General features: G+C 44.9%; 1 protein-coding gene across 7 annotated transcripts in view; it reads right to left on the bottom strand.

The window, feature by feature from the left end:
• The window catches only part of LOC310854095 (muscleblind-like protein 2a), an 85,329-nt gene that overhangs the window by 8,608 nt on the left and 49,287 nt on the right, over positions 1-27,434 (bottom strand). Inside the window, exons 2-9 of one of the 7 annotated variants that reach the window (XM_083758591.1) lie at positions 21,046-21,210; positions 20,328-20,567; positions 17,375-17,635; positions 9,639-9,692; positions 8,930-9,080; positions 6,522-6,554; positions 4,124-4,221; positions 3,235-3,324 (exon numbers count right to left, since the gene is read on the bottom strand). In XM_083758591.1, coding sequence (XP_083614717.1) covers positions 3,295-3,324; positions 4,124-4,221; positions 6,522-6,554; positions 8,930-9,080; positions 9,639-9,692; positions 17,375-17,635; positions 20,328-20,567; positions 21,046-21,210 — 1,032 coding nt within the window. In that variant the 3' untranslated portion in view covers positions 3,235-3,294. The remainder of the gene's footprint in view (positions 1-3,234; positions 3,325-4,123; positions 4,222-6,521; positions 6,555-8,929; positions 9,081-9,638; positions 9,693-17,374; positions 17,636-20,327; positions 20,568-21,045; positions 21,211-27,434) is intronic. The other 6 variants (XM_083758594.1, XM_083758592.1, XM_083758593.1 and 3 more) reach the window with 6 other exon arrangements.

Below are 27,434 nucleotides of genomic sequence, written 5' to 3'. Positions count from 1 at the left end.
CGATCGCAAATCATTTGTGAGTTTGTATCGCATCGCTGAGCACATGTAACTGGTTGTAATGATAGCTAATGCGACGGATCACTGTGCTCACAACAAAATCCCCCGCCTCCCTGAATAACCCGGAAATGAAACAAGGATAGGTAGAGTTAGAGCGGACGGCTGGCATTCCTTAGGTCAGGTGTGCTTATGCTACCACATAGCGGCAGTAATAAAGTTAAAAATCACACCCATGTGAAATGTGTGTGTGTGTGTGGGGGGGGGGGGGGGGGCTCTTATCATCATACATCATCTCATTCCGGCCAATCACAATTTGCGTCCTCACCGTTCGTCTTCAACGTTTGTGTTTACGCAATGTTTGACAAGCACTCAAAACCAATGTTTGTGTTTACTACACAAACCCTCAAAGCTGGACATAGGAGGGGCTAGTGCCCCTCAAGAACTAGAAAGTGGGCTGCTTTTGAAGGTCCTCCGGTAGCAGGGGTCTCAACAGGAGACCCCTGTTAGCTGCACCGTTAGCGTAGCGGCTGAATCTGACCGGCCTTAACCTTCTGTATAATTCACACCGAGAGGGGAGAGATGAGGGGGCTTGTGTGGTGAGGCAACATCAAAATGTACCGCACTCGCACAATGCAGTGTGCAGTTTTGCTGGGGTCGTTTTTTCAAGGTGTTTTTTCTGCGACCTATAGCGGCTAGCGATGAGAGAGGGGGGCACAGGAGGATGGAAGGAGGGTGCAGGAGAGTGAGAGAGAGAGAGAGAGAGAGACAGAGGGAGGGAGGGAGAGAGAGAGAAAGAGAGAGAGGGAGGGATAGATACAGAGGGACCAAGATGGAGAGAGGGATAGAGATGGAAAGGGAGAGAGAGAGAGAGACAGAGAGAGATGGACAGAGAGAAAGAGCTATAGAGGGATAGAGATGGAGAGATGAAGATGGAGAGGGAGACAGAGGGACATACCATAGGGACAGAGGAAGAGAGAGAGAGGGGTAGAGACAGAGAGAGATACAGAGACAGAGAGAGGCAGACAGACAGACAGACAGAGCTAGACGTGACGTCAGCCCCTCATTGCAGCTCTTGCTGGCTCACATGCATTTTTAAAGAGCGAGCGGGGGGGGGGGGGGGGGGGGGGGCATACTGCTTCCTGCTGCTGTATGCCACATAAGGACACAAGACACAGCAGGTGGTAATAATAATCGGTGGGGGAGGACCAGGGAAGTTCATTGATCATGTCTCTTGACAAACCGTGACGGAAGCATCCGTGTCATTCTGGATTGTATAGCTATCATATCGATAGAAACTCCTAGGATTTAGAACAGTGGTTTAGACTTCACTTAAAACGAGTCTGACCTTTTCTTTTCTTTAAATGCAAAAACAATTGCTTCTATTCCAGCATGCCAACTTAAGATTTCCAATCACTTGTACATCTGCTTTTTTTTTATTGTCTTTGAAAAATGAAAGCAATAACATATTTTGACAAATCTCTTCTGGCTGGCTCGAAACATTTTCAGATGGGGGTCAGCCGCAATATTTACAATATATCAAGTTGGGGGTCCTTGGCACGAAAGAGTTTGAGAACCACTGAATTATTAGTAGAATCGGCCTCAGTCAGGGGTGTCATCAATATGTCCATACCATTATGATGTTCTTATTTTGATCATAAGACCAAATGACTGAATGTCAAGTCTCCAGGTTTTCTTCAGAATAGGTATGACACTGATTTACTACGACACTGTGGCATATTAGGAGCCCAACTAGTGCTAGTGCAGGTTCTCAACGTTTTTATTTGCAAGGACCCCATTAACTCTAAGAGTATACGAATGGAACCAAATGGACCTGTAAGGGTCTATTTGGTTACATGTTTACACTCTCAGAGTTACAGACCTGTTATGGTCATTGATGGATAGCTTTTTATGCATTCATGGTGATCTTATTATCCACTCATTTTGTATGTCTGTGGCAAAAAACAATTACTTTGACAAAAATGTCCACCGCAAGCCAGCATGGCCATGAACCCTGGCCTCAGGTCTTATTTAATGGCTTAAGGAAAGGAAGTGACTTAAAAAATAAAAAGGAATGTAACTTCATTAAGTTGCTGTGTGGCCCCTCGGGGGCCTGGAAGCATCCGTTTCCTCCTGCTGCTCCCAGTATGACAGGGTCACGTGCATGACATGTCCCTGTGCTCATCTGTGCACGGACGGCTCACTCGTCTGAGTGACATGTCCCTGTGCTCATGACATGTCCCTGTGCTCATGACATGTCCCTGTGCTCATGACATGTCCCTGTGCTCATGACATGTCCCTGTGCTCATGACATGTCCCTGTGCTCATGACATGTCCCTGTGCTCATGACATGTCCCTGTGCTCATGACATGTCCCTGTGCTCATGACATGTCCCTGTGCTCATGACATGTCCCTGTGCTCATCTGTGCACGGACGGCTCACTCGTCTGAGTGACGGACTGTATCTGACAGTCTGACTGTCTTAGACGATACAGACACCTCCCCGACAGTTTGTTTATTTTCACAATTCTTACACGAGAATTTCACAATTCTTATACGAGACGATTTTAAGTTGACCCCATGTTATTCTCCATATACAAAAGAATCTGTGAACCAAGGGATGAAAGAGTGACGTCAGGACTATTGTCCCTGTCAAATAAACCTAAAAAAAATCAAAATAAATAAAACAAAAAATAATGTTTTTTAAATTAGAATATTATTTGACCTAATATACATTTTCCCCCATATTTGAGGAATATTAAAATGTAGAATATCCGTTTACAGCTGCGCGACATGAGACTGATTAATTAGAGCGACAGAGAGAGAGAGGAGTGTGTGTGTGTACATGTGTGCGTCAAAGTGGACTCTGACCCAGACTTTTTTTTTCCTCCCTGGAAATAAAAACGTCTGGGTTTCCGAGGCTACTCCAGAGTGACCCATTCATTGGTCAGTGGTTTTTGGTTTAAAACCTGACCCGGACGGTTCGCCCTGCACGGTTCAATACGCCTTCATGAGCGTAGCGGAGGTGTTCCGGTTTTGTAAAAAAACAAACAATAATACAAATAACAAAATCACTCCCGAGTTCCCCACGATCCGCGAGTGAATCCGGCTGCTGTTGCTCGACAAAGACAGCCGATTCACAAGCATCACGACACATTGCATGGCTATAGTACATAGTCTATATTCGGCGGGGGCAACACCAATGGAATTAATACATGAGCATATATAGTGATTAGCCTACCTGACGTTGCTGTTGTCCTCTCTACTCGTAGCAGGAGGTCATTAAAAGTTGTTATTTCCGTCAGATCAGTCCCAACAATGTACTCCATGACTGTAGCAGATAGGAACTCTTCTTGTAAGCGTTATAAACATATTAACATCTTTAAATTCTTATGCAGAGCTAAACATGTAGACGTTTAACTGCCATGGAATGAACTTTGAAACAATGTTTTTTGCAGTGGTGCAAAACAAAAGTAAATGTATACAAATCTTTTTAAAATAGCCGATCTACAAGCTCGCATTTTGAGCTTGTAGATCGGCTATTTTCAAATGATTTTAATACATTTCAAAATGTCTAAATGGGACATTCTGCATAATGAGTTGAGTACCTTTACTTTTGGTACTTTAAGTACATTTGTATGCCAATAACTTTGTACTTTTACTCAAGTAAATTTCCTAATGCCATTGGCTGGGAGTGCAGCGAGGGCGGTTCTTCATTCGGTGAAGACACACATCCTACTTTTTCATACATTTTAAAATCAATGGGACCATAATTCACAAAAACGCATAAAGTGTGGTCATATCCCCATGGTAATCAACAGTGTGGTAATTGTTCTGCATCCAGCAGGGTGGGGAAACAGCGACACCTGCTACTAGGCCATTAATGGGAACTGCAGTGAATTCGGCACTTCCTTATTGGCTTCGTTATTTAAAAAAAAGCAGATGCTTGCCGCCTGGGTATGACGGAAGCAGTTTGAAAATTGCGTGAGACTTGTGTCTTGAGACTACCTATACCTACCTACCTAGCAATCACCTCTAAAACGCCATGCACTTATTCAGAGCTCCCGTGTGCGAGGCCTAACGAAGAAAAAAAGAAGAAAGCTTTGTTTTTTAAATAAAAAGGAGCAAACCTGATTGCCTGGTGCTGCTGCTGCATAGGCGACGCTTGCGGCGGCAGGAGATGTTGCTGCAGAGACAGTAGCAGGCGTAGCGCTGTACATCATTGGGACTTTGGTGGGAGGGGGGGGGGGAGAAGGGGGGAGAGATGAGGGGGAGGGAGGGGGGGCGGAAGTGAGAAGCAATGGACAGGTATGGGTGTAGCGTTTGCGGTCAACCGTGGCGACAGGTGTGGCGTGTTGTGTGCGTGCATGCGTGCGTGTGCGTGTGGGAGGAGCCAGCAAGCCATCGTTACGGTGACACACCAGCAGATGGCATGCAGCCGTTCGGCGACGCAAAGCGAGAGAAAATGACAAGAGAAGGACGGAAGGAAGGACGTAGGGGCGGAGAGAATAAATAAAATAAAATAAAAACGAAAACAGAAAAAAACAGAAGAGAAATGCTGGTTACAATCATTTACGTGAGTTCATGTAGATGGGAAATCACTTTCGACATTCTTTAGAGAAGTCAGAGATGAGAAGAAACATGAAATGGTTCTATGCGCAAAGAATAACGCTTCCTACTTCTGGGCCCCGCCTTCCCCACTTCCCTCACAGGTGTTACCAATGATACTTCCCTACTTCGTTCACAGGTGTTACCGATGATACTAATGAAGGCTCTGTTCCATTCTGGTCAAACAGAGTCAGGGTGCTAATATTGTGCATGTTGGCTCACTGGAAACACTCTGTTACACCAGTGGGGTCTCAAAGTGTTCTTGAGTGGGTTCCAAATGGCTTTGCACGGGTGTGTAACCCTGAGAGTGTACACATTGACATTTGGTTTCATTTGTACACTTTAAGCCTTAATTAGTAACACGGTAACACCTCTGAAGGAAGCAGGGAAGGGGGCCCCGGAAGTAGGAAGAGTTATTCTTCTTATTCTTATGCTAGAGCCTATTACGAGACAGTCAGACCTGGTTAACGTCTGGGAAGTTTGAAACGTCATTACGTGTTAATCGTACAGTAGGTGGGGAGCAGCTGCGGCATGACTGCAGAGCTCAAGACTGTTGGACTCTAACATGAGTAATCATCGCTGGAGGCTATTTCATTATGTCTGGCAAAAAGAAACACAGAGCTTTTTTTTCTTTCAAAAAGGCGTCCAAAGGCACCATTGGCACTCTCTGCCACCAGTTGTGTGCCTCCGTCGCGGTCAGAAACTATACTTTTAAATCGGCCGAAAAACTAGTCTGCGGCGAGAGGCACTTCCGTGTTATAAGCACAAGCAGTGTAGGATTTAGAATGTTGCGGGAGCTACGGACCAGTGTGCGAACTGCCTTCCTATTTCGCTGCCATGACTGGAAACGCATATTGGAACGCTGTGCGGGACGTCATGGCGAGCGGGCGCGCGTCTACCTCCACCCAGTGTGGGGCGAGTACGGTATGTTCATTGACAATAATGAAAATGGCTGGGAGGTGGTCAGATAACGAGGCAGACATTTTAGCACATTTTCTCTAAGTCCTTTCTCTGGGAAACCCTTTCAAAGAAGGAAAAAAAAGAAAAAGAAAGAAACATACAATTTGTAGTCAACAGCAGTGGTTCCCAAATTATTTTTGGAGGGTCCCCAGATTATTAGCTTAAAGTGCAACATTGTTTTCTCACTCAACAGTAAACAAACCAACATACAGCAGTACAGTATGAGTGTATACAGGGTATCTGCACATTTCTAAAGTGACAATTTAATCACTTTCACTCTAAGACCAAACATTGTGAAAATGGCCGTTCTACAAACTCACAATGCCTTGCATTGCGAGGCCTTAGTTCACAGACACATTTTTCGCTTGTTTGTTGTTTGTTTCCTACATTTTATTTTGTGTGGGACTCTCCCTTTCCCCCCACCATTCTAGCAATTTCACGTAGCCGATCCACAAACTCACAAGCTTGTAGATCTGCTATTTTTACTTCTCTATTTTAAATTTATCTTTTGGGTCACTGCCTAAAAGGTTTGGGAACCACCTGGGCCACAGGACAGGTGCAGTGTGGCCGAGAGCGCCATACATTATTCGAGCCGTTCAAACCCACATCTGACAAGCTGGACATTAGCATGAGAATGTAAGTAGGGCAAAGGAGTAGGTCGGCGAAAAGAAAAAACCCATTCAGTCGTTCAGGTGATACAAAAAGGACACCGCTTTGAGCGTGCACATATACACATGCACGCTTATGACTCACACAGCCACATGACTCATCTCCTCGAGAAATAATAGACCGGTGTCAATTGGAAAAAATAAGAAAATAGAAATCCTCAAAATGGGAGCGGGACCGAGCGCTGACATTTTTGTGTCACCTGCTTATGTCAGTCATCCACACAGGACCTCGCCCCTTACATTAAAGAGCGTGGTAGAGAGAACAAGGAAAGGTAGTGAGTGAGTGACCTACCAAGGCTGCTAGGAGTCATGCACAAGACTGACCCTGTGTCACCATGCAGTGGGGACAGAGAGAGAGAGAGAGAGAGAGAGAGAGAGAGAGAGACAGAGAGAGACACACACAGAGACAGAGAGGGACACGGAGAGAGAGAGGGACACGGTGAGAGAGAGAGAGAGAGAGAGAGAGAGAGAGAGAGAGAGAGAGAGACACACAGAGACAGAGAGACACAGAGAGAGAGAGAGAGAGATAGAGATGAGATACGGGTTAATCAAGTGCGAGTAGGAAACAAAAACAAACAAAAACAAGGTTAGACAGGACAAGAGATAAATAAATGAAAAAGTTCAGATCGTTCTCTCAACTCAAATGGGAACCACATGCCTGCATGGCTAATTAACGAGAGAAGACAAGCTGGCCACGGCAGCCGTGCAGTCAGTCACGTTCAGGTGTCAGAATGCAGTGGTGTACAGGTTTACTCTGTCTCTGAATGCAGTGGTGTACAGGTTTACTCTGTCTCTGAATGCAGTGGTGTACAGGTTTACTCTGTCTCTGAATGCAGTGGTGTACAGGTTTACTCTGTCGCTCACGTTCAGGTGTCAGAATGCAGTGGTGTACAGGTTTACTCTGTCGCTCACGGCGCCGTCGCTTTGCCGCAAGTAAACGAACTACGAGCCGCCTTGTCGTACTTTGGATTCTAAAAGGACTAGAATTTAGGCTTAAATGTGCCATAGATTTGAGGAGCCACTTTGCATAATAATTACGTAGAAATGCCATCGCGACATTTTGCACAGTCAATCGCGAATTTGCAGGATTCCGGCGAGTGACTGCGACGGTACAAGTGCTGCTGCACGCGAGACAGAAAATCAAGGTTTTGACCGATAAAGAAGTATTCATACGGAAAGGTGAATTAAACACTGCCCAAGAAGCATATTAAGAGTCACACATGCTACAGATAATTTGCATTGAGGCTTGAGCGGAATAATAACAGCAGTATTCTGTCCTCGTTTGCAGCGGTGCCAACTAGACAGATAGCTAACACACATGACTAAAACTATGACAAAAATTATTATTTCATGGAGAAAAACTAAATAAAAACTAAACCATGATGACTAAAACCTGACAATATCCTCAACAAATAAAAACTAGACTAAAATGTTAGGGAGGGACTAGTGTAGAAGAGATAATTATATGTTTGGTTTGTTGGTTGGTATGTTTCTTTTCTTTTTCAGACACCCAGTGAAAGGAACTGTACTTATCAACGGTTGGGGGATCAATCATAGTGGACATAAATATTCGGTGACTACTTAAAAACTAAGAAAGAACGGAAAATCACTGGGTGAATTAAATGATTATTTTACTAGTCTGGCATAGAATGAGTTAACCATGTTGGAAAGCACCAACCATTTTTTGTACACTTTCCTCTGCTTGCCCTTTTAGTGTTCATTATGTTGTCCAATAAGGAACAACGCCACCCAGACGGCAGGGCCAATAGATTAGTACAACAATTATTACCTTTTCCTCTCAGAGAAAAGATAAGGGATTAACCGTTTCTGCCTCGAAAAACCACAGAGAATACACTAAATACACGAAAAGTCCTAAATGCCACTCTCTATACCTGCCGGAGAGATATTTTGAAGGGGTCATATGAGTTCAGGGTGTGTGTGTGTGTGTGTGTGTGTGTGTGTCTGTGCATGCGGGCGCATACATTAATTGCATGATTCATTTTTACTGCAATCCCCCCCACCCACTACAGCTTAATTAATGCTTTGCCCCTTTCGAGGACAGCACCGTTGTGGACAAGTCCTTACTCCTTCTTTCTGTTTAGTTAATCAGAAAATGTCCAAAATTGTTACTTTTCAGGATTCAAATTCACATGTGAAATGTACAAAATACAGTTACCGGTACTTTTGTGTGATAGCAAACAAGACTAAAACTAAAACATTTCCGATGACTAAAACATATAAATGACTAAATTAAATGTAGACTTAGGACCCTAGTTTTGTCAGTTTATCCCTAAACTATTTTTTTACTAATTTGATAATTTTTTATTGTTCAACTAGCCGATCTACAGCGACATTCGACATGTTGTGAGCTTTGCAGCCTTTGAAGGTATAAGCAGACCGAAAGCTTGCCAAATAAATACATTGATTGTGCGCAGATCTGAGTGTGCGGAGGTTCCCTTTATTTCTTTCAGCCTTTGTAGGTAAAAAGGAATGGCTGAGTCTGATCGCGCTCAGCCTTATGGTTGTCAGTTTGTACTTTAAATACTTCCCACGGCCCAGACGGCCACACTCATAGCGCGTTCTCGGGTGCTGATGTACCGAAGCTGATGCACTGGCCAAAATAGGGCCCTACGACTACAACTAAATGGATATTTGCTGTGAGAATGAACGCGGCGTTGTGTGCGCGTATGGTTTGTTTACCTGTGGGAAAGTAGGCGGACTGCTGCAGCTGCGCGTTGGCCAGCGCCTGCTGGTAGTGCAACATGCTGGGGTTGAAGAGCGAGCTCGCCCCGTTGCTCTTCTCGAGCGCCTGTCTCTTTGGTAAGGGCTGGAGGACTCCGTGGGGGAACGCCTGCATTCAAGGTCAAGGTCAAGGACATTTTAGCCTCGCGTTTCCAAGCAACGGCGACACAAACACGTTCAACTTGTATTGCGTCTATGCACAGCACAATGTTAGAATAAACAACTGTAACTATCTACGGAACTACTGTAGCAAGACAAAGTAAATGTGTCGACAGATTTAAATTAACATTACGGCTACTGGTCGTCAATTAAGAATCAACGTACTACTACGTACAACAGATGTTATTGAATGCTGTAAACAATACACTTGACATTACAACATATTGAAGCCTATTTCATGCTCCGACGTGCAAAGGAATCGCGCGCCGGAAATAGCTCTAGGCGTTCCTTCCGAACTTGTGTGTCAGCTATTTTTGGCGCGCGACGCCGCCAGTACGATCAGAGCACGAAGTTCGGCATTATCTGGGTCTTCACGGGAAAAAAACAAACAAAACGAAACAAAGCAAGACAACTTATACTGTTTCAGTGTGAGTGGCTACACAAAAAAGTACAAAATTACAAGAAGAAGCTGTACATGCAAAGCCAAAAAGGTGAAAGGTCAAAGTACCAGTTCTACGGATGTGTCGAGGGGTCGCTTCATTGCTTTGGCAGTCGACTGAGTCTTTGTAATTAGCAGGCAGCGAGCACATGATGGCAGTGGGCCAATGGGGTTCAAGCGTATTAACATACAGGTAACAGCAAGCAGTAGGTGCGTCATGGGGGGAGACAGCATTGCATTGTGGGTATAGGTGAGAAAGGGGGGAAAAAACAAAAAAACAAAAAATAATCTGAATGCAAGTAAATACCACATACAAAACAATAGGCATGCACAGAAACAAAAAAATAGTTTTTGTTTTGTTTGACTTTAAAACGCTACTTTCTTGTTTTGAATTAGTATAAAAGCAAATAAAAAGCATCTACATTTATCCTTTGGTTAAAAATATATATAAAGCAAGAATCAATGATGTACTCAAAACTACTGGGAAAGCATTTTGTTTAGTAGTAATGTAAGCTACTTCTTGCACAAGTACATCAACTTCTTTCAAATCTACGCCATAAACAGACTTTAGTATGGTGAAAACAATGTATACTGTATAGTGTATATATGTTACGGAAAAATTGGGAAAATGGGAAATATATGGATTTAGTCAAACTTTAGTGGTAAATGTGCATATTTCCGAGTGGAGACTGCATTCTCGTCGGTGTCAGCATGCTTACAGGTATTTGCTTTTTCTTTATTCACATTTCGCAGACTTCTGGGAAATCTAGAAACAAGCCGGGAAACGTGTAGATTTCCCATCCTACTGAAATGTACGTGTATACATTATCTATGCATTTCCCAATTTCCCACATTTTCCGTGGCATCCGTATCCGTATGCTCACATGAGATCTGTCATCTGAAGAATTCATAGCAGAGCATTCAGACCAAACTAAAAACTCTAAATAAACACATAATTACAAAGCTAAAGAGGTCCTTTTTCTTGTTCTCGACAAATAGGTTATGGCGTGAGCTGGAATCGGTCTCTTAAGCAGTGACCTGAACGGCCATGACAAATTGGGTGCGATTAACCTTTCCGATCGAGAGCGGCTGGCTATTTTTACCCGTCCCACTCCCTTCACATGTGAGATCACTGGGCAGGTTTTGAACTCTTGCAGAGAATGATGAGACTCATGTTGAAATGCCTTGGGTTGTACACCACTTATATCTTATGCAGTCATGTATGTTAGCGAACCCGTCCTTCCCCGTCACGGTCGCGTGTCCTAGCAACGCTGCGACGTTACGGGACATTGTGACATTGTGAATCCCATCGTCATTGCACAGATCGCTCAGTGTGCCATTTCCGAACGCGCCCTAAGAATGACCAGTGGATGATTAGGAGCGCTGAGTTTTAGGTGGATTTAGAGTATTATTATTCACTGGTTATTCATTAGCGTCTGGAATGATTGAATGAATGGCATTTGGTGAAAGGAGGGGATGTAGAAAACGAAATCCCGAAAATAAAACCTTGAGAGACGCATTACGCCACATTTTGAACTTGCAGATCGTCCGTCTTTGGCGTGCGACACTGGCACACAACTTTGAGTGTGTGCGTGCGCTTTCGTACAGATCACATTGTACAGCAGAGAGTACAATGCAAGTCTACTCAGCGTTACGACTAATTTATACCCCATCACAGAACGCTACAGCAGGCGGAAAACGTTATCGTTATTCTTTCGCGAATGAACGCCCCACTCATACTATCACTCAATACTACAGTGTCACACAAAAGCATCAACGGTGGCAGATCTGCAAGCTGGAAACACAGTGCGGAGCGACATATTCTGAGCTTGTAAATCTGCTACTTTTGCTATTTTTGAATTTGAGTGCTGAAAAGCAACAGTTTTGGACATATGAGGTGTCCACCCGACGGAGACAATATATATATACACGTATGGTTAGTTCCACTCACTGCTAGATTCTCGAGATTGGGGCATTGAGTGAAGGAAACCAAACAATAACATAAACGGAAACGAAAAACGATAAAGGCATTCAAGTAGCGACGAGGAACAAACGCCAGAGTCTGCGTTGCGTGACAGGTGACAGATAATGACCCGAGATGGCCCTATCTCAGAGCTGGGATGGGTTTTATATGCCCGTTGCGGCTTCATCTCGTTGTCTTATCTGATTCAGAAACCGGCGTTGACTCGGGGCAAGGCGTGTACTTTTTGTACGAGGAAAAGGGAAAAAAGGAAACGATAAACTTAAAGTAAATTATGGATCTAGCGATAGCATCTGCGGCAGCTTAAAAGGCTGAGGAGGACGAGAGAGCATTGGTTATGACAGTCATGTCCTCTCTCTCACCCCGCCGTCTCGGCCCGTGGCTCATGACTGCTTAATGACGGCGTCAGAACTAAAAGTCAGATTATTATTTTGTTCAAAGTATCAATACCTCAGTGTAGAAATACTCAAGTAAAAGTCCGGTATTTAAAACTCGAGTGTAAAGCGTATATATATCGGCATCAAAATACCACCCAAAAGTAGAAGTACTTGTTATGCAGAATGTCTCATTTCACAAGGTTTCAAATTGTATGCAAAAATGTATGAAAATATAGCAGATCTACAAGCTCTAGAATATACAAGCTTGTACATAGACTTTTCTTTTCAATATACTGTATATGGATATATAGGGCTGAAGTGGTGAATGTTTTGTAGTATTAATCTAAATCGACAAAGTATCTAGTAACTAAATGTTTCAAATTATAGTGGTGCAAAGCGTGTTAACATTTGCCTCTGAGATGCAGTTGTTTTCAACCCTCGACACTAATTTAAGTAGTGTCCTTGAGCAAGACGCTGAACCCCTAATAATTGCTCCCGATGAGCAGGGTGGTGCCTTAGATGGGTTTCCACCGCCATCAGTGTAGGAATGGGTGAATGCAAAGTGCCTGGGATAAAAAGGCGCTATATAAATGTACCATTCAAGTATTGAGAGTGTGCCCACTTGGTTTCATGTTAAACTCTGAAGAGTTAAAGATCTAGTAATAAGTGCCCATTTACTTAACAACTCCACAGGTATAAAGTAGTTCAAATTGGAAATACTCGTACATGTACATACGACCAGTTACTCCCCCCCCACTGTTTAACGACAGGGTCATGAAGTAGGAACAGAGGGAGGTGAAAACACGAGGAGAACAATGTACGCAGCCCGGCGACGCAGACAGTCTCCTGCTGCATAATTTAAAAATCCCACCATGTCGGACTCGCTCTCGCCTCTTTTAACACGACGGTCGGGGTGACTCGAGGACACTGCCGCGCCTCAAGCGCACTTGAGGCCATGTCTTTCATTTACCTTTCATTCTACATGTGCCTGGACTATGGGATTGTCTATCCTCAGACCAATCGTCCCTCCAGGGCATGGGATGTAGTTTATTCTGTTGGCCTATACCCTATAGCAACAAACTAGCCAATGACAGAGCGATTGTACCTAAAGACTATGGGATGAAAACCTTGTGCTGGAACAACAACAGAGGCTTGTCAGGAACACAAATAATCACTATTTCACCTATTAAAAAAAGAAAAAGAAAAATAACTTTCTGAATTTTAGGCGAGAAATTAGCTATGAAATTGCTCAACCTTTAACCGTGGTTCTACAGCGGCTACAATCGCAGTTACTCCATCACATTAAACCGCCTATAGTCACTGCCATGACTGATTTGGCCACGTGAAGAAGAAGAACTTATTTGAATTTGTGATTCAGCCATATATAATTGACCTAGTCTTGTGTCGCTCGATCTTTGAGCAGGGACCAGGGATAGTAGATTTTCACTCAGTCTTGTGGTGTGGTTAGAATAGAGAAGTCCTACGGCACTAGGTTTTGATGTAGCCTTTTATCTTATGCTTTGCTCTGTAAAGCACTATGGGCTGAAATTCATGTCATGAAAGGTGCTATAAAAATACAGTTTTATTATTATTACCAGTAAGACGCCAAAGGCGAGGTTGCGTCGTCATAAGCGAGGTAAGAAAGCAACATTATGCCTACCGGTTTTTGTACGGAACGGAAGCCCCCGGCTTTCAGTGTAAAAGCTGGCAGCCCGAGCTTCTATTTTGAAAGAAATCGCCGGCGCTGATTGTGTTAACTGCAACAACATTATTATTATTAGTATTACTAGATTATCCCTTTTATACCCATATATGGAGTTATTCGTCACGCATGCCCAAATATGCAGTCTACGCAGATATCAGAACACCATTGTGATGTCAGAACAGGCCAGCCAGGAGATCTAGGGGTGATCAGGTGTGATCAATTGGCTAATTTCGACCCCGTGCAGAGGCTTTTGTGCCGTTTCTGGACAATGGTGTATCCCACCGACTCAATGTCGGGCACTGCACTCCCTTCTCGAGTCACGTGGATTACATACACACACACACACACACACACACACACAGAGATGTGGTGCATTTATAGATATGATAGATGGAGTGGAGATACAGTAAGTTATACAGTACAGTACAGTACTGTACATACCCACTGCTGTAGGGCAGAATTCTCACACTGCACCTCCACTGCAGCTCGTTATGTTTTCTTTCGTAGGTTAATCCATTTTAGGCGGGAACCCCTTTTGGTGTTAGCATTATGTTATGCTATAGCTATTGAAAAATAGCAGATCTACAAGATCATAGCGCGCCACAAGCTTGTAGGTCTGCTATTTTTGAAAAATCGAAGAACGACTGACATAGAAACATAGCTTTTTCCGAAAACGTTTTCCGGAAAAAAAAAGACATTTTTAGAATCTGATCTCAGCTCACAGTGCATTGTGAGCTTGTGGATCTGCCATTGTAAAAAAAAAGATATACATTTGAAATGTTGAAAAGGGACATTCTGCATAATGAGTACTTCCGTACTTTTGGTATTTAAGTAAAATGTGATGCCAATACTCAAGTAAATGTCGAATTGCGGGACTTTTACTTGTAACAGAGCATTTCTATATTGCAGCATTGATACTTTTACTTAAGTAAAACAGTTGAGTACTTTTTTCCACCAATGGGAGCAAGGTGTGAGCAGGCAGCAGCAGCGATGGGAGCAAGCAGATGACAGCTACGGTACGCACAGTACATCATGTGCAACGGGTAAGGGAGAAAGGGAAAAAAAGAAAAAAGCATGCCCATGCCACGTGGGAGGAACAGAATCAGTCGGTGCATGGCTTTTAGAGCAGCTGCGTGCGTGTGCGTACTGTGTGTGTGTGTGTGTGTGTGCGTGCGCAGCCAAAGCACCGCTTCCAAAAAAGACGTGTATAGAAAGAAAGAGGGTGGGGCAAAAGATAGCCGAGACAAAGCGTCTACTACGGTGTCAAAATCTGGAGTGTACGTTTCTGCTCCGTTGAGCGTGTGTGAGGATTCTATTCGGCTAGCTTTTGTACTCGGAATAACATTTAAAAAAAAGAGGATAACGTTCATTACAATCTGACTGGGTAGCACCTGCTCCCCTCTATATTGTCACCTGCCGTTTATCTTTCCTCTCGTCTCTCGTTTTATTTTGTCTGCCCACCCCCACAACGTTTTGTCTGCATTGTTATTAAATCATCCTGTCTGTCTGTCTGTCCGTCCGTCTGTCTGTCTGCATGATCTTAATTGGGGGGGGGGGGCTTTTTGGAGAATCAAGCCCCCCCCCCCCCCAGCCAAGTGCTCTCTCTCATCCATCTCTCTCTTTGATTCAATTTGCGCTGATCTGCAGAGAGATGCACTTATCGTTGAGAGCAGAGAGAGAGAGACACACACACAGAGAGATACAGAGAAATAGAGAGAGAGAGAGAGAGAGAGAGAGAGAGAGAGAGAGAAAGAGAGAGAGAGAGAGAGAGATCGCAGGCAGACCAGGCGAGCCCATTGTTTTTGTATGGATCAAGGGCATTGGACTTTTTCTTTTTTTTTTAAGGCAGGGGTGGAGGGTGTGTGTGTGTGTGTGTGTGTGTGTGTGGGGGGGGGGGGGGCACTGCGGCGAGATGCTACGTTTTCCAATGGATGATTTTCATCTCGACGCGTTTAGGGTCCTGGTAAACCCCCCCGTTTATCGCATGCAATAGCCGGTTGTAGAATCCTCTGGAATGAACTACGTATACAGTTAGGTGTGTGTCTCTCTCTGTGTGTGTGTGTGTGTGTGTGTGTGTGTGTGTGTGTGTGTGTGTGTGTGTGTGTGTGTGTGTGTGTGTGTGTGTGTGTGTGTGTGTGTGTGTGTGTGTGTGTGTGTGTGTGTGTGTGTGTGTGTGTGTGTGTGTGTGTGTGTGTTATACTGCAATATAGCAGCGCTCCACATTTGATGATGCCTTTGGGGGGCCGTCGACGCAATCCCGTAGCGGATCTATAAGTGCATAGCGGCCCCTCTGAGGTGCAGATCAGCTTGTAGATCTGCTATTTAAGATATTTTTATACATTTGAAAACTTTAAATGGGACATTCTGCATAATGAGTACTTTCTACTTTTGGTACGTGCTTTAAGTACATTTTGATTTGTCAATCATTTTGCACTTTTACTCAAGTACATTTTGATTACAAGACATAATCTGGTGTGTTGGAATTGAACCAAATGACCCTTAAACCGGCTAGCTAGCTCAGACCGAAGGATCTAGTTTTAGTCTGAGTTTGTCAATGTTTTATCCCCATTTCAGTTTAGTTTGTCGTTTAAAAAGGCTTAGTTTATGTCGTTTTTCTAGCTTTAGAATTAGTTTCTAACTGTAATATGGGAGTAGTCACCTGTTGTGAGCTTGAGTATCGGCTATTTTTGCTATTGTACCTATGACGATTTTTGAAAATGAAGGACATTTAGTAGTTTGAGTTAGTTTAGACTAGTGATTGGCTAGACATTGGTTAAGATTGGTTAAGGTTAGGTTTAGGGGCCCAGGCCGTAGCGTAACGGTCTGGGCAACGGACTGGTGATCCAGTCGCGGTGTGCCGCGGGTTCGACTCCCGGACCCGACACGGCCTTTACCACATGTCATCCCCCCATCTCTCTCCCGTTTCCTGTCAGCCTACTTTCTATCCCTTAAAAAATCAATAAAGGCGTAAGCCGCAAAAAAATATCTTAAAAAAAAAAAAAAAAAAAAAAGGTTAGGTTTAGGTGTGCTGCCCCGTGCGAGGTTAGGTTTAGGGTGAGGGTTTGAGATAGGTTGTAGTTGTAGGACTATAATGACTGGTCTAACCAATGACTAGTCTAAACCAAAAACTGTCTAAACTAAGTACTGCACCCGTTTTGTAAACATGCAATAACTTTTTAAGTTAGATACTGAATCGCCTTTTCGTAAAGCGTCTTTTTTTCCACTTTTTTTCAATCCAAGTTTTATTAAGCCTGAATTAGTGAGTGTGTTTACTCAGCCTCCTGCCAACCGCAAAAAGTGAATTAATCACACAAAACATTTTATCAGCTTTAATATATACAGTATATATATTTTTGTAAAAGCCTCTCAGGACTGTAAAACCATAACGTTCAAATCTGAATTTTTTTCGGGAGGTGACCAGTTCAAATAATATGTCCCCATAAAGCCCCATAAAAACAATGATGTCACCTGTATTGAGGCCTCTTTTTAATGACCTAAAAGAATGGATGGCAATTAAATAAATCCAAGTCTGAAGTCATGATATTCACCCCCTCCTGCCACTATTTGTATTTTCCGGGGGAGGGTGCAGGATCGTTTTGGAACTCTCGCCCACGAAAAAGCAACCGTGTGTTGTGTTGTGGTTGTGGCGTATAATAGCGCGACATGTTGCGTTGCGTGGCGTTTCTCTCTCTCTCTCTCACCCCCCCCCCCCCTCCTCCTCCTCCCCCTCCCCCTCCCTCACCATGGCGGCGGCTGCGGCCGCGGCCTGCGCTGCCACGGCCGTCTGGCTGGCCTGGTGCTGCGCCGCCTTGATCTTGGCCTGCAGGTGCGCCGGCGGGTGGAAGTACTTGCACTTCTCGCGGCTGCAGCGCGACTTGACGTGGTCCATGCACACCGTGACCGTGTTGTCGCTCGTGTCGATCATGGGGCTGTCGCTGGGGTGCGCGAAGCGGCAGTCCGTCTCGCCGCGCGCGCAGTTGCCCCGCTGGAACTCCCGGCACACCTGGTAGGGAGGGAGGGAGGGGTGGGGGGGCACAGAGAAGAGCACACACACACACACACACACACACACACACAGAATCCGTGAGTGTGCTAACCCTTCCTTTATCCAATTTGACCGTAGGCCGATTCCACAAATTCCTTCTCACGCTTTCTCACGTTGAACCGAGCGGTACAACTGTCCTTATATTGTGATAGTTACTGTGCTGTACTCTACGGTACAGTTTGATTGTTAGTCATACTTTTATTGTTATAGTTGTGGTGCTCAGCGTGAGTGGCCCTTTGGGGCTGCTCAACAGTGCCACCCAGTGGTATTGCAGCTGCCGATACCGCAAACAGACATTGACGGACATACACATGCGGACACAAATGCGGGGGAGTTGCACCACTCAGTTCACACGGGTGTGATTTTTCTCATTAAATTGACTAGTCTTAATCCCAACCTGAATCGTTGATAATTGCAAAACTGGGGTTAGGTTTTACAATCTTGCTACCAGTTCTTCTCACAATGTCTTTTTCTACCATATTTCTACCATACTAGCAGGGACATTTGGCCCCGACAAGTATAGTAATAAAACTGCATGCACGCATATACACACCGCCCACACACACACACGTATACAGTACACATCGCCCACACACACATGCACACACCAAACATGTACAGAATGTCCTCACACTTCTCATTACACAGAAATGCATGTAGGCCTGACAGGCATGTATGCGCGTGCACACGGACACGCAAACACACACTGCGTGTGCATATAAAAAACACATGCACGTTGCCAGGCAGTGTGGGAGTGTGTACATGTCTCGACGGGACACTGCTTTCATTACAGCCAAGTGGGTTCAGTTGCTAAGTGATAACACTCACACGGAACACACACACACCACACACACACACACACACACACACACACGATAGTCCACGTACAGTATACTGCATCTATCTACCTATCCACCTTTTTAAGTTGTCATAATTTAATGTGACCCGTTGTGAGCTTGTAGATCATGTGTATATATATATATATATATATATATATATATATACACACATACATATATATATATATATATACATACATACATACATACATACATATATTTAACCCATTCTGGGCGGGAACCCTCTTTTGGTGTTGTAATGTATTATGTTATAATTTAGCTATTGAAAAATAGCAGATCTACGAGCTTGTAGGTCCGCTATTTTTGAAAAATCGTGAAAATATTTCTTTCAGAAAATTGGAGGATTTAGAAGATTCTTTTAAAATTTCGAGGTCAGGCCTAAATGGGATATATATATCTACGGTATATATATATATATATATATATATATATATATATATATATACACAAAGTCAGTAGAGCTTCGGGGCTAAGCCCTAAATGCCCCGTTCAGAACAACACAGTCAGTAGAGCTTCGGGGCTAAGCCCTAAATGCCCCGTTCAGAACAACACAGTCAGTAGAGCTTCAGGGCTAAGCCCTAAATGCCCCGTTCAGAACAACACAGTCAGTACAGCTTCGGGGCTAAGCCCTAAATGCCCCGTTCAGAACAACACAGTCAGTAGAGCTTCAGGGCTAAGCCCTAAATGCCCTGTTCAGAACAACACAGTCAGTAGAGCTTCAGGGCTAAGCCCTAAATGCCCCGTTCAGAACAACACAGTCAGTAGAGCTTCAGGGCTAAGCCCTAAATGCCCCGTTCAGAACAACACAGTCAGTAGAGCTTCAGGGCTAAGCCCTAAATGCCCCGTTCAGAACAACACAGTCAGTAGAGCTTCAGGGCTAAGCCCTAAATGCCCCGTTCAGAACAACACAGTCAGTAGAGCTTCAGGGCTAAGCCCTATACCGACGAGAGAAGGTGATGGTATCCATCCAGATGTTCTCATTCAGCCTACCAGCTGCTGGCTATAGCCCCACTTCCCGTTTGGTGTGGCGGCGGCCGTTAACCTCCAAGGTTAATATCTATAACCCAACCTTCTGCACGAAACCACACGTAACACTGTTCTACACTCTGTTCTGTTAGGACATTCCCTAGCGTTACCACAGGCGGTAACAGGAGGGACCACAGGACTTCCACTCCCCACATCCTAATCCTCGGTGCACACGGGCGCTTTCACGCGGCCATTAGTGTGTTTCAGTGTTCATTTTTTCACAATATTTTGATTTAGTCTTTAGTCTCTTGAATAACACACCATTTAGTCTTAGTCTCATTTAGTCTTCTGAAAAACATTAGTCGACTTAGTCTTTAGTCTTAGTCAACAAAATTAACACTGGTGTGTTTAGTGCTCAGAATGGGATAAAGTACTATGTTGGGAGCTGAATGAAACATTAATTTGAGGTTGCGCTAACCATATTAATAGTCCGATCTGAGATTATGCTTCCCGGTTTTGGGGGGTAATGGAAGGCGAGGCTTTTCAGAGTATAATCTGCCTCATCTGCTGGACTATAGCGCCTTTATTATGAAGACTGCCCCGGCAAAACAAGTGTTAAAAAGTGCTTCTGACAAAACCATCTAACTCCATTGGAACCCTCTCAAGTATCTGACAACCTACCAATACCAACTTTGATGAGGCAGTATACTGCTTTGTTTTAAAACATATAAGGTTTCCTTCATTTCCTGAAAAATAACATTTTGGAGTTAGCTGGTTTCTCCCCGACAGACAGACAGACAGACAGAGACATATAACATGGTCACCTCCAGCTTGTCGGTGCGCAGCAGCTTCTGGCCTTGGTTGGAGCCCTGGTTGAGTTGGACCCCCGGGGGGCTCCCCGTCCCTGGGACGATGAGCTGGGGGCCGTTGGGGGACTGCAGCATGTCGCCGGGCACCAGGCCCATGCTGTGGTGGGACATGGGGGTCAGGTAGGGCCCCGTCGCGTAGCTCAGGCCCCCGCCCGCGCCCGGCGCGCCCAGGCCCTGGCTCACCGGGAACGTCTGCTGTGTGTGTGTGTGTGTGTGTGTGTGTGGGTGACGGGACATGGGACAGACAGGGAGAGGGACACGAGCTTTAGCTGCAGTGAATCTTATCGCAGTGCTTCATTTCAAGGACTCCACATGTGCCACTTTTCCACCATAAGAACTTTGGTTCTTAATGTTTTATGATGGTCACATCCGCATCTTTCCAACACGTGACACGGACACTTTGGTTCCCACTTTAGCGCAAGAAGACGTTTTTTTTTGGAGGGATCCATTTCCAAACCAACTTTTGTTACATTTTGGTTCCGAGACCCTAGATCGGAATCAGTTCTAGAACCAAAGTTATGGTGGAAAAGGGGCCAGAGAATGTACAAATGTTGAGTACAGTACATTGAGTCCTACCGGAGACTCCAACGGTTTGGGAATGCGAAAAACAAACACACACACACACACACACACACACACACACACACACACACAGAGGGAGAGCAGCACTGACCATAGGCTGCATGGTGGTGCCGGGGATCATGAAGTGCATCTGCTGAGCCAACATGGCCGCCGCTGTCTTCTGCTGGATGAGGTTGTTCCTGCCGTTGATCTCCAGCTGGGTCTTCAGGTGGGCTGGAGGGTGCAGGTACTTGCAGTTCTCCCTGGTACAGCGACCCTGGAGGGGGGGGGGGGGGGGACTAAACCATTTAGACCCGAGGACGATTCTACAAAATGTCTTCTAAATCCTGACAGTTTTCTGAAAAACCCCATGTTTCTGTGTCAGTGGTTCTCAAACATTTTCATGTCAAGGACCCCCAGAAATATATATAATTGTCTGCCGATCCCCCCCCCCCCCCCCATCTGAAAATATGTTGTTCCAGGCAGCCCCCAGGAAGCAAAGATTTGAGTTAAAAATGCTCGCTCTGAAAGAATATAATTATATTCAAAGATTTGCTACACATTTTCTCAATTTTTCAAAAATAGCAGATCTACAAGCTTGTATCGCAGCACTTGGTGCCGCGCTACGAGCTTGTAGATCTGCTATTGTTCAATAGCTAAAGCATAACATAGTGCACCAAAAGGGAAAAAACCCCTCCCATATCTGCTGGGCGAAGTATAGAGCTAAAACACAGCGGCAAGGTTCGTGAGCTCAAATGGAACACAACCACCCTAAAGACTAATCATTGTGTGTATCTCCCTGCACTTTCCGCATCGAATGTTCTCGGTACATAGTTCCACTTTTTTTGCTTTGGCAATGTAAACGCATGTTTTCTCATGCCAATAAAGCCATTTGAATTGAATTGAAATTGAGAGAGAGAGAGAGAGAGAGAGAGAGAGAGAGAGAGAGAGAGAGAGAGAGAGAGAAAGAAACTCATGAGACTATAATAGACTGAGCGTTCTTGTAGGAACATTCCCAGCGACCAGTGGTGTCCATGCGCCACCCCCGGCCCGGCCTGCAATTATAAGCAAGCAGCAGTATTATTATTGTTTTGCTTTTATTCCATTTTTATTTGTAACCCATTTTTTCACCCAGTGTCAATTATCTAATGCATTCCTGGGCGCTACACCCTCTGCCAACCTGGGGAGAGCAACGGACCAACCCCATCAACCTAATTTCTACGGGCCGGCGGCATGGAACAAACTCCCACTGTACCTTCGACAGGCAGCCTCTATAGACATTTTTAAAGCACAGCTCTAGACCCACTTCTACACCCTTGCTTTTAATTGATCTTTTAGTTTATGCCTTGCTTTTCTTTTCTCTCCATTGCTCTGTAAAGCACTTTGAGCTGCATTTCATGTCATGAAAGGTGCTATACAAATAAAGTTTTATTATTATTATTATTAATTATTATCATGGGAGGAGTTTCCCTGGTTGGACGTAGCGCGTGGGAAGAAACACGTTGTTCCAACCAGTTCCTTCCCCCTCCATCTGACCAGGGGGAGGCAGTTCAGCATTACTGCATGTTTTTTTGTGAGGGTACCTACCCACCAGCTCAGTGGCCTTGTGGTTAAAGTGTCCGCCCTGAGACTGGGAGGTCGGGGTTCGATCCCCGGCCGGGTCATACCAAAGACTCTTAAAATGGGACACAGTGCCTCCCTGCTTGACACTTGGCATCAAGGTTTGGATTGGGGGTAAGTCCTTGCGACATACTAGCGTCATGTCCAGGGGGTGTACTTGTACATCAAGCTGCCTCACGCTACAGAAACAGGAGATAGGCTCCTGCCCTATGGGCCTCATGGCTCAGCAAGGCTACTTACTACCTACCCTAGGGGACACGGGGAGAACACCGTGCCCCTAGCAAGCAGCGTGTGCACACACACACACACACACACACACACACCTATGTTTGGGTCCAGTGTGCTGGACGGTAGAGTGCTGAAGTAAGTGTACTTATTTGCTGTCCACCACTGGGTTTATTCCGTGCAGACAAACACACACACACACACACACACACACACACACACTGGAACACGTGTCAATGGGCGCCTAGGGGGGGTGGTGTTAGTGGGGTCAGCTTTAGCGAGGCTCTGGCGCATTGGGAGGAAATTAGACTGTGAGCGAAGCCCGGTGGCTAATGGCACAACACACCCTAATCCAATATGGATGTCTGATCCTTCTAGCTGGCACTTACTGGGGGAGGCTGAGGGAGAAGAGGAGAGGACAGGAGGGGAGGGGAGGATGGGAAGAGAGGAGAGGACGGGAGGGGATGATGGGAGGAGAGGAGAGGACGGGAGGGGAGGATGGGAGGAGAGGAGAGGACGGGAGGGGAGGATGGGAGGAGAGGACAGGAGGGGAGGACAGGAGGATGGGAGGAGAGGAGAGGATAGGACAGGAGGATGGGAGGAGAGGAGGGGACGGGAGGGGAGGATGGGAGGAGAGGAGGGGAGGGGAGGATAGAAGAGGATGGGAGGGGAGGGGAGGATGGGAGGAGAGGACGGGAGGGGAGGATGGGAGGAGAGGAGAGGAGGACGGGACAGGATAGGACAGGATAGGACAGGAGAGGATGGGAGGAGAGGAGAGGAGAGGAGGGGAGGAGAGGAGAGGAGAGGAGGGGATGATGGGAGGACAGGAGGGGAGGACAGGAGAGGACAGGAGGGCACGAGAGGATGGGAGGACATGATGGGCGGGGAGGAGAGGAGAGGAGAGGAGAGGGGAGGGGAGGGGAGGGGAGGGGAGGGGAGGGGAGGGGAGGGGAGGGGAGGGGAGGGGAGGGGAGGGGAGGGGAGGGGAGGGGAGGGGAGGGGAGGGGAGAGGAGAGGAGAGGAGAGGAGAGGAGAGGAGAGGAGAGGAGAGGAGAGGAGAGGAGAGGAGAGGAGAGGAGAGGAGAGGAGAGGAGAGGAGAGGAGAGGAGAGGAGAGGAGAGGAGAGGAGAGGAGAGGAGAGGAGAGGAGAGGAGAGGAGAGGAGAGGAGAGGAGAGGAGAGGAGAGGAGAGGAGAGGAGAGACAGGATGGGAGGGGGAGAGCAGAGGAGAGGAAGGGAGGGGAGTGAGACTCAGAGGATGTGAGGAGGGGATGGGAGGGGAGGAGATTGGTAAAGGCCTATTCATACTCCAGTTTGAGGTGATAGCTTATCATCGCTGTGTAGTTTTCTAAAGGTTAGGAAGGTTAGGGTCAATGCTCAACGACATCACCGCAAGTATGATGGCTTCGACTCATCTCAGTTTTAGGTGATAACTTATCACCTAAAACTGGAGTATGTATGAGCAGGCTTGTTGCTAGAGGACTGGAGAGAATTGCAGAGGTGAAATTGAAATAGCTCTGTCTCTCTCTATCTCTCGGATTTCGCCAACTAAAACCATGATGAAAAATGTTCGTCGACGACCTTTTCTCACTGACGAAAACTGAATGGAAACTAAATGAAAACGAATGACTAAAACTAAGACTCAATATATTGACAATTTCGTCAACAAATAAAAACTATACTAAAATGTTAGGAAGGGACCAGTGGACAAGAGATCCAGTATAAGTCATTTTACACTTGTTTGCGTGCTGAAAATAGCCGATCTACAAGCTCACAGATCGGCAATTTTCAGCAAGTGTAAAATCATTGTCATTACAACGGCATCAAGGCCCGACAAAATACATTTTAGTCGACTAAATCAACTGTAGATTTAGTCGACTAAAATCTTATGATATTTAGTTGACAAAAACTAGACTAACACTAAAACATTCCAGGTGACTAAAATATGACTAACTAAATTAAGTTTTATTCCAAAAACTAAAATAGAAATTTGCTGCCAAAAACAACACTGGTGTCAAGAGGTCTGTGCGTGTCAGAAAATAATTCACAATGTAGGCATTTAGCAGACGCTCTTAATCCAGAGCGAACAAAAAAGCATGGCAATACATCACATAAATACAAAGTAGTTATCATGAAACATGCGAAAGGCCCTGGATTAGCCATTAGCTTATCATTTCACTACGAGGAAATGGGACCAAGCTCTGGTCCCGGGCGTTGTGTGGTGGTGACATGTAGTATACATGACGCTCGCTCCTCAAAAAACGGGGACACGGCGTCCCCAGCCGCCATCCCTCAACCGTGGGACGACACAGAGAAAAGCAGGTCACCATGTCAGCCGGTGGATACACCAGCCACCGGAAGCCCAGGGACGGGCTTCTAATTTGGATATGTGGAGGGAAGTAACTATCGCTGTTGTTTTTGGCAGCAAATTTCTATTTTAGTTTTAGTCATACCATACGCCTCTTGAATAGTCTTCATTTAGTTTTAGTCACATTTAGTCACCTGGAATGTATTAGTGTTAGTCTAGTTATAGTCGACTAAATGCCATGAGATTTTAGTCGACTAAATCTACAGGCGATTTAGTCGACTAAAATGTGTTTTGGCGGGCCTTGATGCCGTCGTAATGGCTGATTTTACACTTGCTGAAAAGCTATTTTCAGCATGCAACCAAGTGTAAAATACTGGATCTGTTGTACTGGATCTCTTGTCCACTAGTCCCTTCCTAACATTTTAGTCTAGTTTTTATTTGTTGACGAAATTGTCAACATATTTAGTCTCAGTTTTAGTCATCATAGCTTAGTTATAATTTAGTTAGTTTCATGTAGTTTTGGTCAGTGAAAAAAGGTAGTCGACGGACATTTTTCGTCTTTGTTTTAGTTGACGAAAACAACACTGGTAACTATACATGTAGTCAAGTACTGTCCACTTTTAATTCTACTCCACTGCAATTATTTGAAAACTTTAGTTACTGGTTAATTTGTGGATTTGGATTGTTACTACAAATCATACATTAACCACTTCAGCTCTTTATAATATACCCTTGCAAATAGTTGAAAATAGCCACTCTAAAGCGCGTTGTGAATTTGTATTTTAATACATTTTGAAAATTGGACATTCTGCGTAAGTACTACTGTACTTTTGGGTGCATTACGTATATTTCGATGCCAATTATTTTGTTTGTTTGTTTTCTTTTACTTAACATAACAGATTATTTCTACATTTTTGCTGTACGTATGTATTAACATGTTTGGATTTTTGGTACTTTACTTTACTGGAGTATTTCCAATTTCCAATACTCCACTACAACTCGGATCCAAATATTGTACTTTTGATACTATACTTACTACTTTGTAGATTTTGATTACTACTACAAAACATAGGCTTAACCACTTCATTTCGGCCATTCGAAAAAAGCTCGTGATCTGCTATTTTCAATAGATTTCTTAGCACTATTAACTTTAAGAATTTTAGATACATTTCGATGCCAATACAACTTTTGGTGTACTTTAAAACGGGTTGAGAATCACTGCTAGAGCCGTGGAAATCTTCTCTTATGGGGGTCCCTGGCATGTCGTTTCAAAAAATGTCAATTTGGGGGGTCCTTGACATGAAAAAGTTTGGAAACCACAGTCAGTCAGTCAGTCAGTCAGTCAGTCAGTCAGTCAGTCAGACAGACAGACAGACAGACAGACAGACAGACAGACAGACAGACAGACAGACAGACAGACAGACAGACAGACAGTCAGTCAGTCAGACAGACAGACAGACAGACAGACAGACAGACAGACAGACAGACAGACAGACAGACAGACAGACAGACAGACAGACAGACAGACAGACAGACAGACAGACAGACAGACAGACAGACAGACAGACAGACAGGGCAGGCTTTAATCAGAGCTGTAGGTGTGTACTGTAGTCGACATGTAAATCCCAACAGCTGCTTTAATCAGAGCACCGGGCTGTAGGTGTAGCAGCATGTAAATCCTAGCAGCTGCTGGTGTCAATAACCGAGGTCAACTGGGGATTGTCGGGTCTGCGGTCCCAATGGAAGGACGCACTATACTCCGGATCCATGAAGGCCTGCCTGTCCCTTATAGTGATGTGCCATACCACACTTTTTCAATTTGAATACTATACTACTAATATTTGTAGATATTTAGACAATTTGTTTTGATCCAACATAATGGATTGAGTTCTGTACTGGCCATATACTGTATAGAGTGTACAGGGTGTAGTTTTCGCCGGCTGCCGGGCGCAGCTGCACTAATAACTTTGGGGCGGGCCCGTCTAGAGTTTGAATGGACAGGTATGGTGGCTTGACGGAACGACTGACTGAACGACAACTGACAGGTTTTGCAGGTTTTCACTGACTTACAAATAAAATACATTGCAACTTATTTAAGTTTAGACAGACAGTCAGAGTATAGCTAGTGTTTTTGATGGATGACTTCAACTTTTTCTGGCAGCCAACACCAAATCACTTTATCATATCAAATATAGCGTCACAAGAACCGTACAAAATGTAGATTCCGATGTAATATTAGGGCGATTCTCAGCCCTAATACCTCATATCATTAACCCCCCCCCCCACCCCCACCCACTCACACAGGGGATTGGATACCGATTTGAGCCACACGTATTGTCGAGAGGGATT

This window comes from Protomyctophum parallelum (genome assembly GCF_964188405.1).
Source record: "Protomyctophum parallelum genome assembly, chromosome: 23".
Lineage (NCBI taxonomy): Eukaryota > Metazoa > Chordata > Actinopteri > Myctophiformes > Myctophidae > Protomyctophum > Protomyctophum parallelum.
This window is presented reverse-complemented; position numbering and strand designations above follow the sequence as displayed.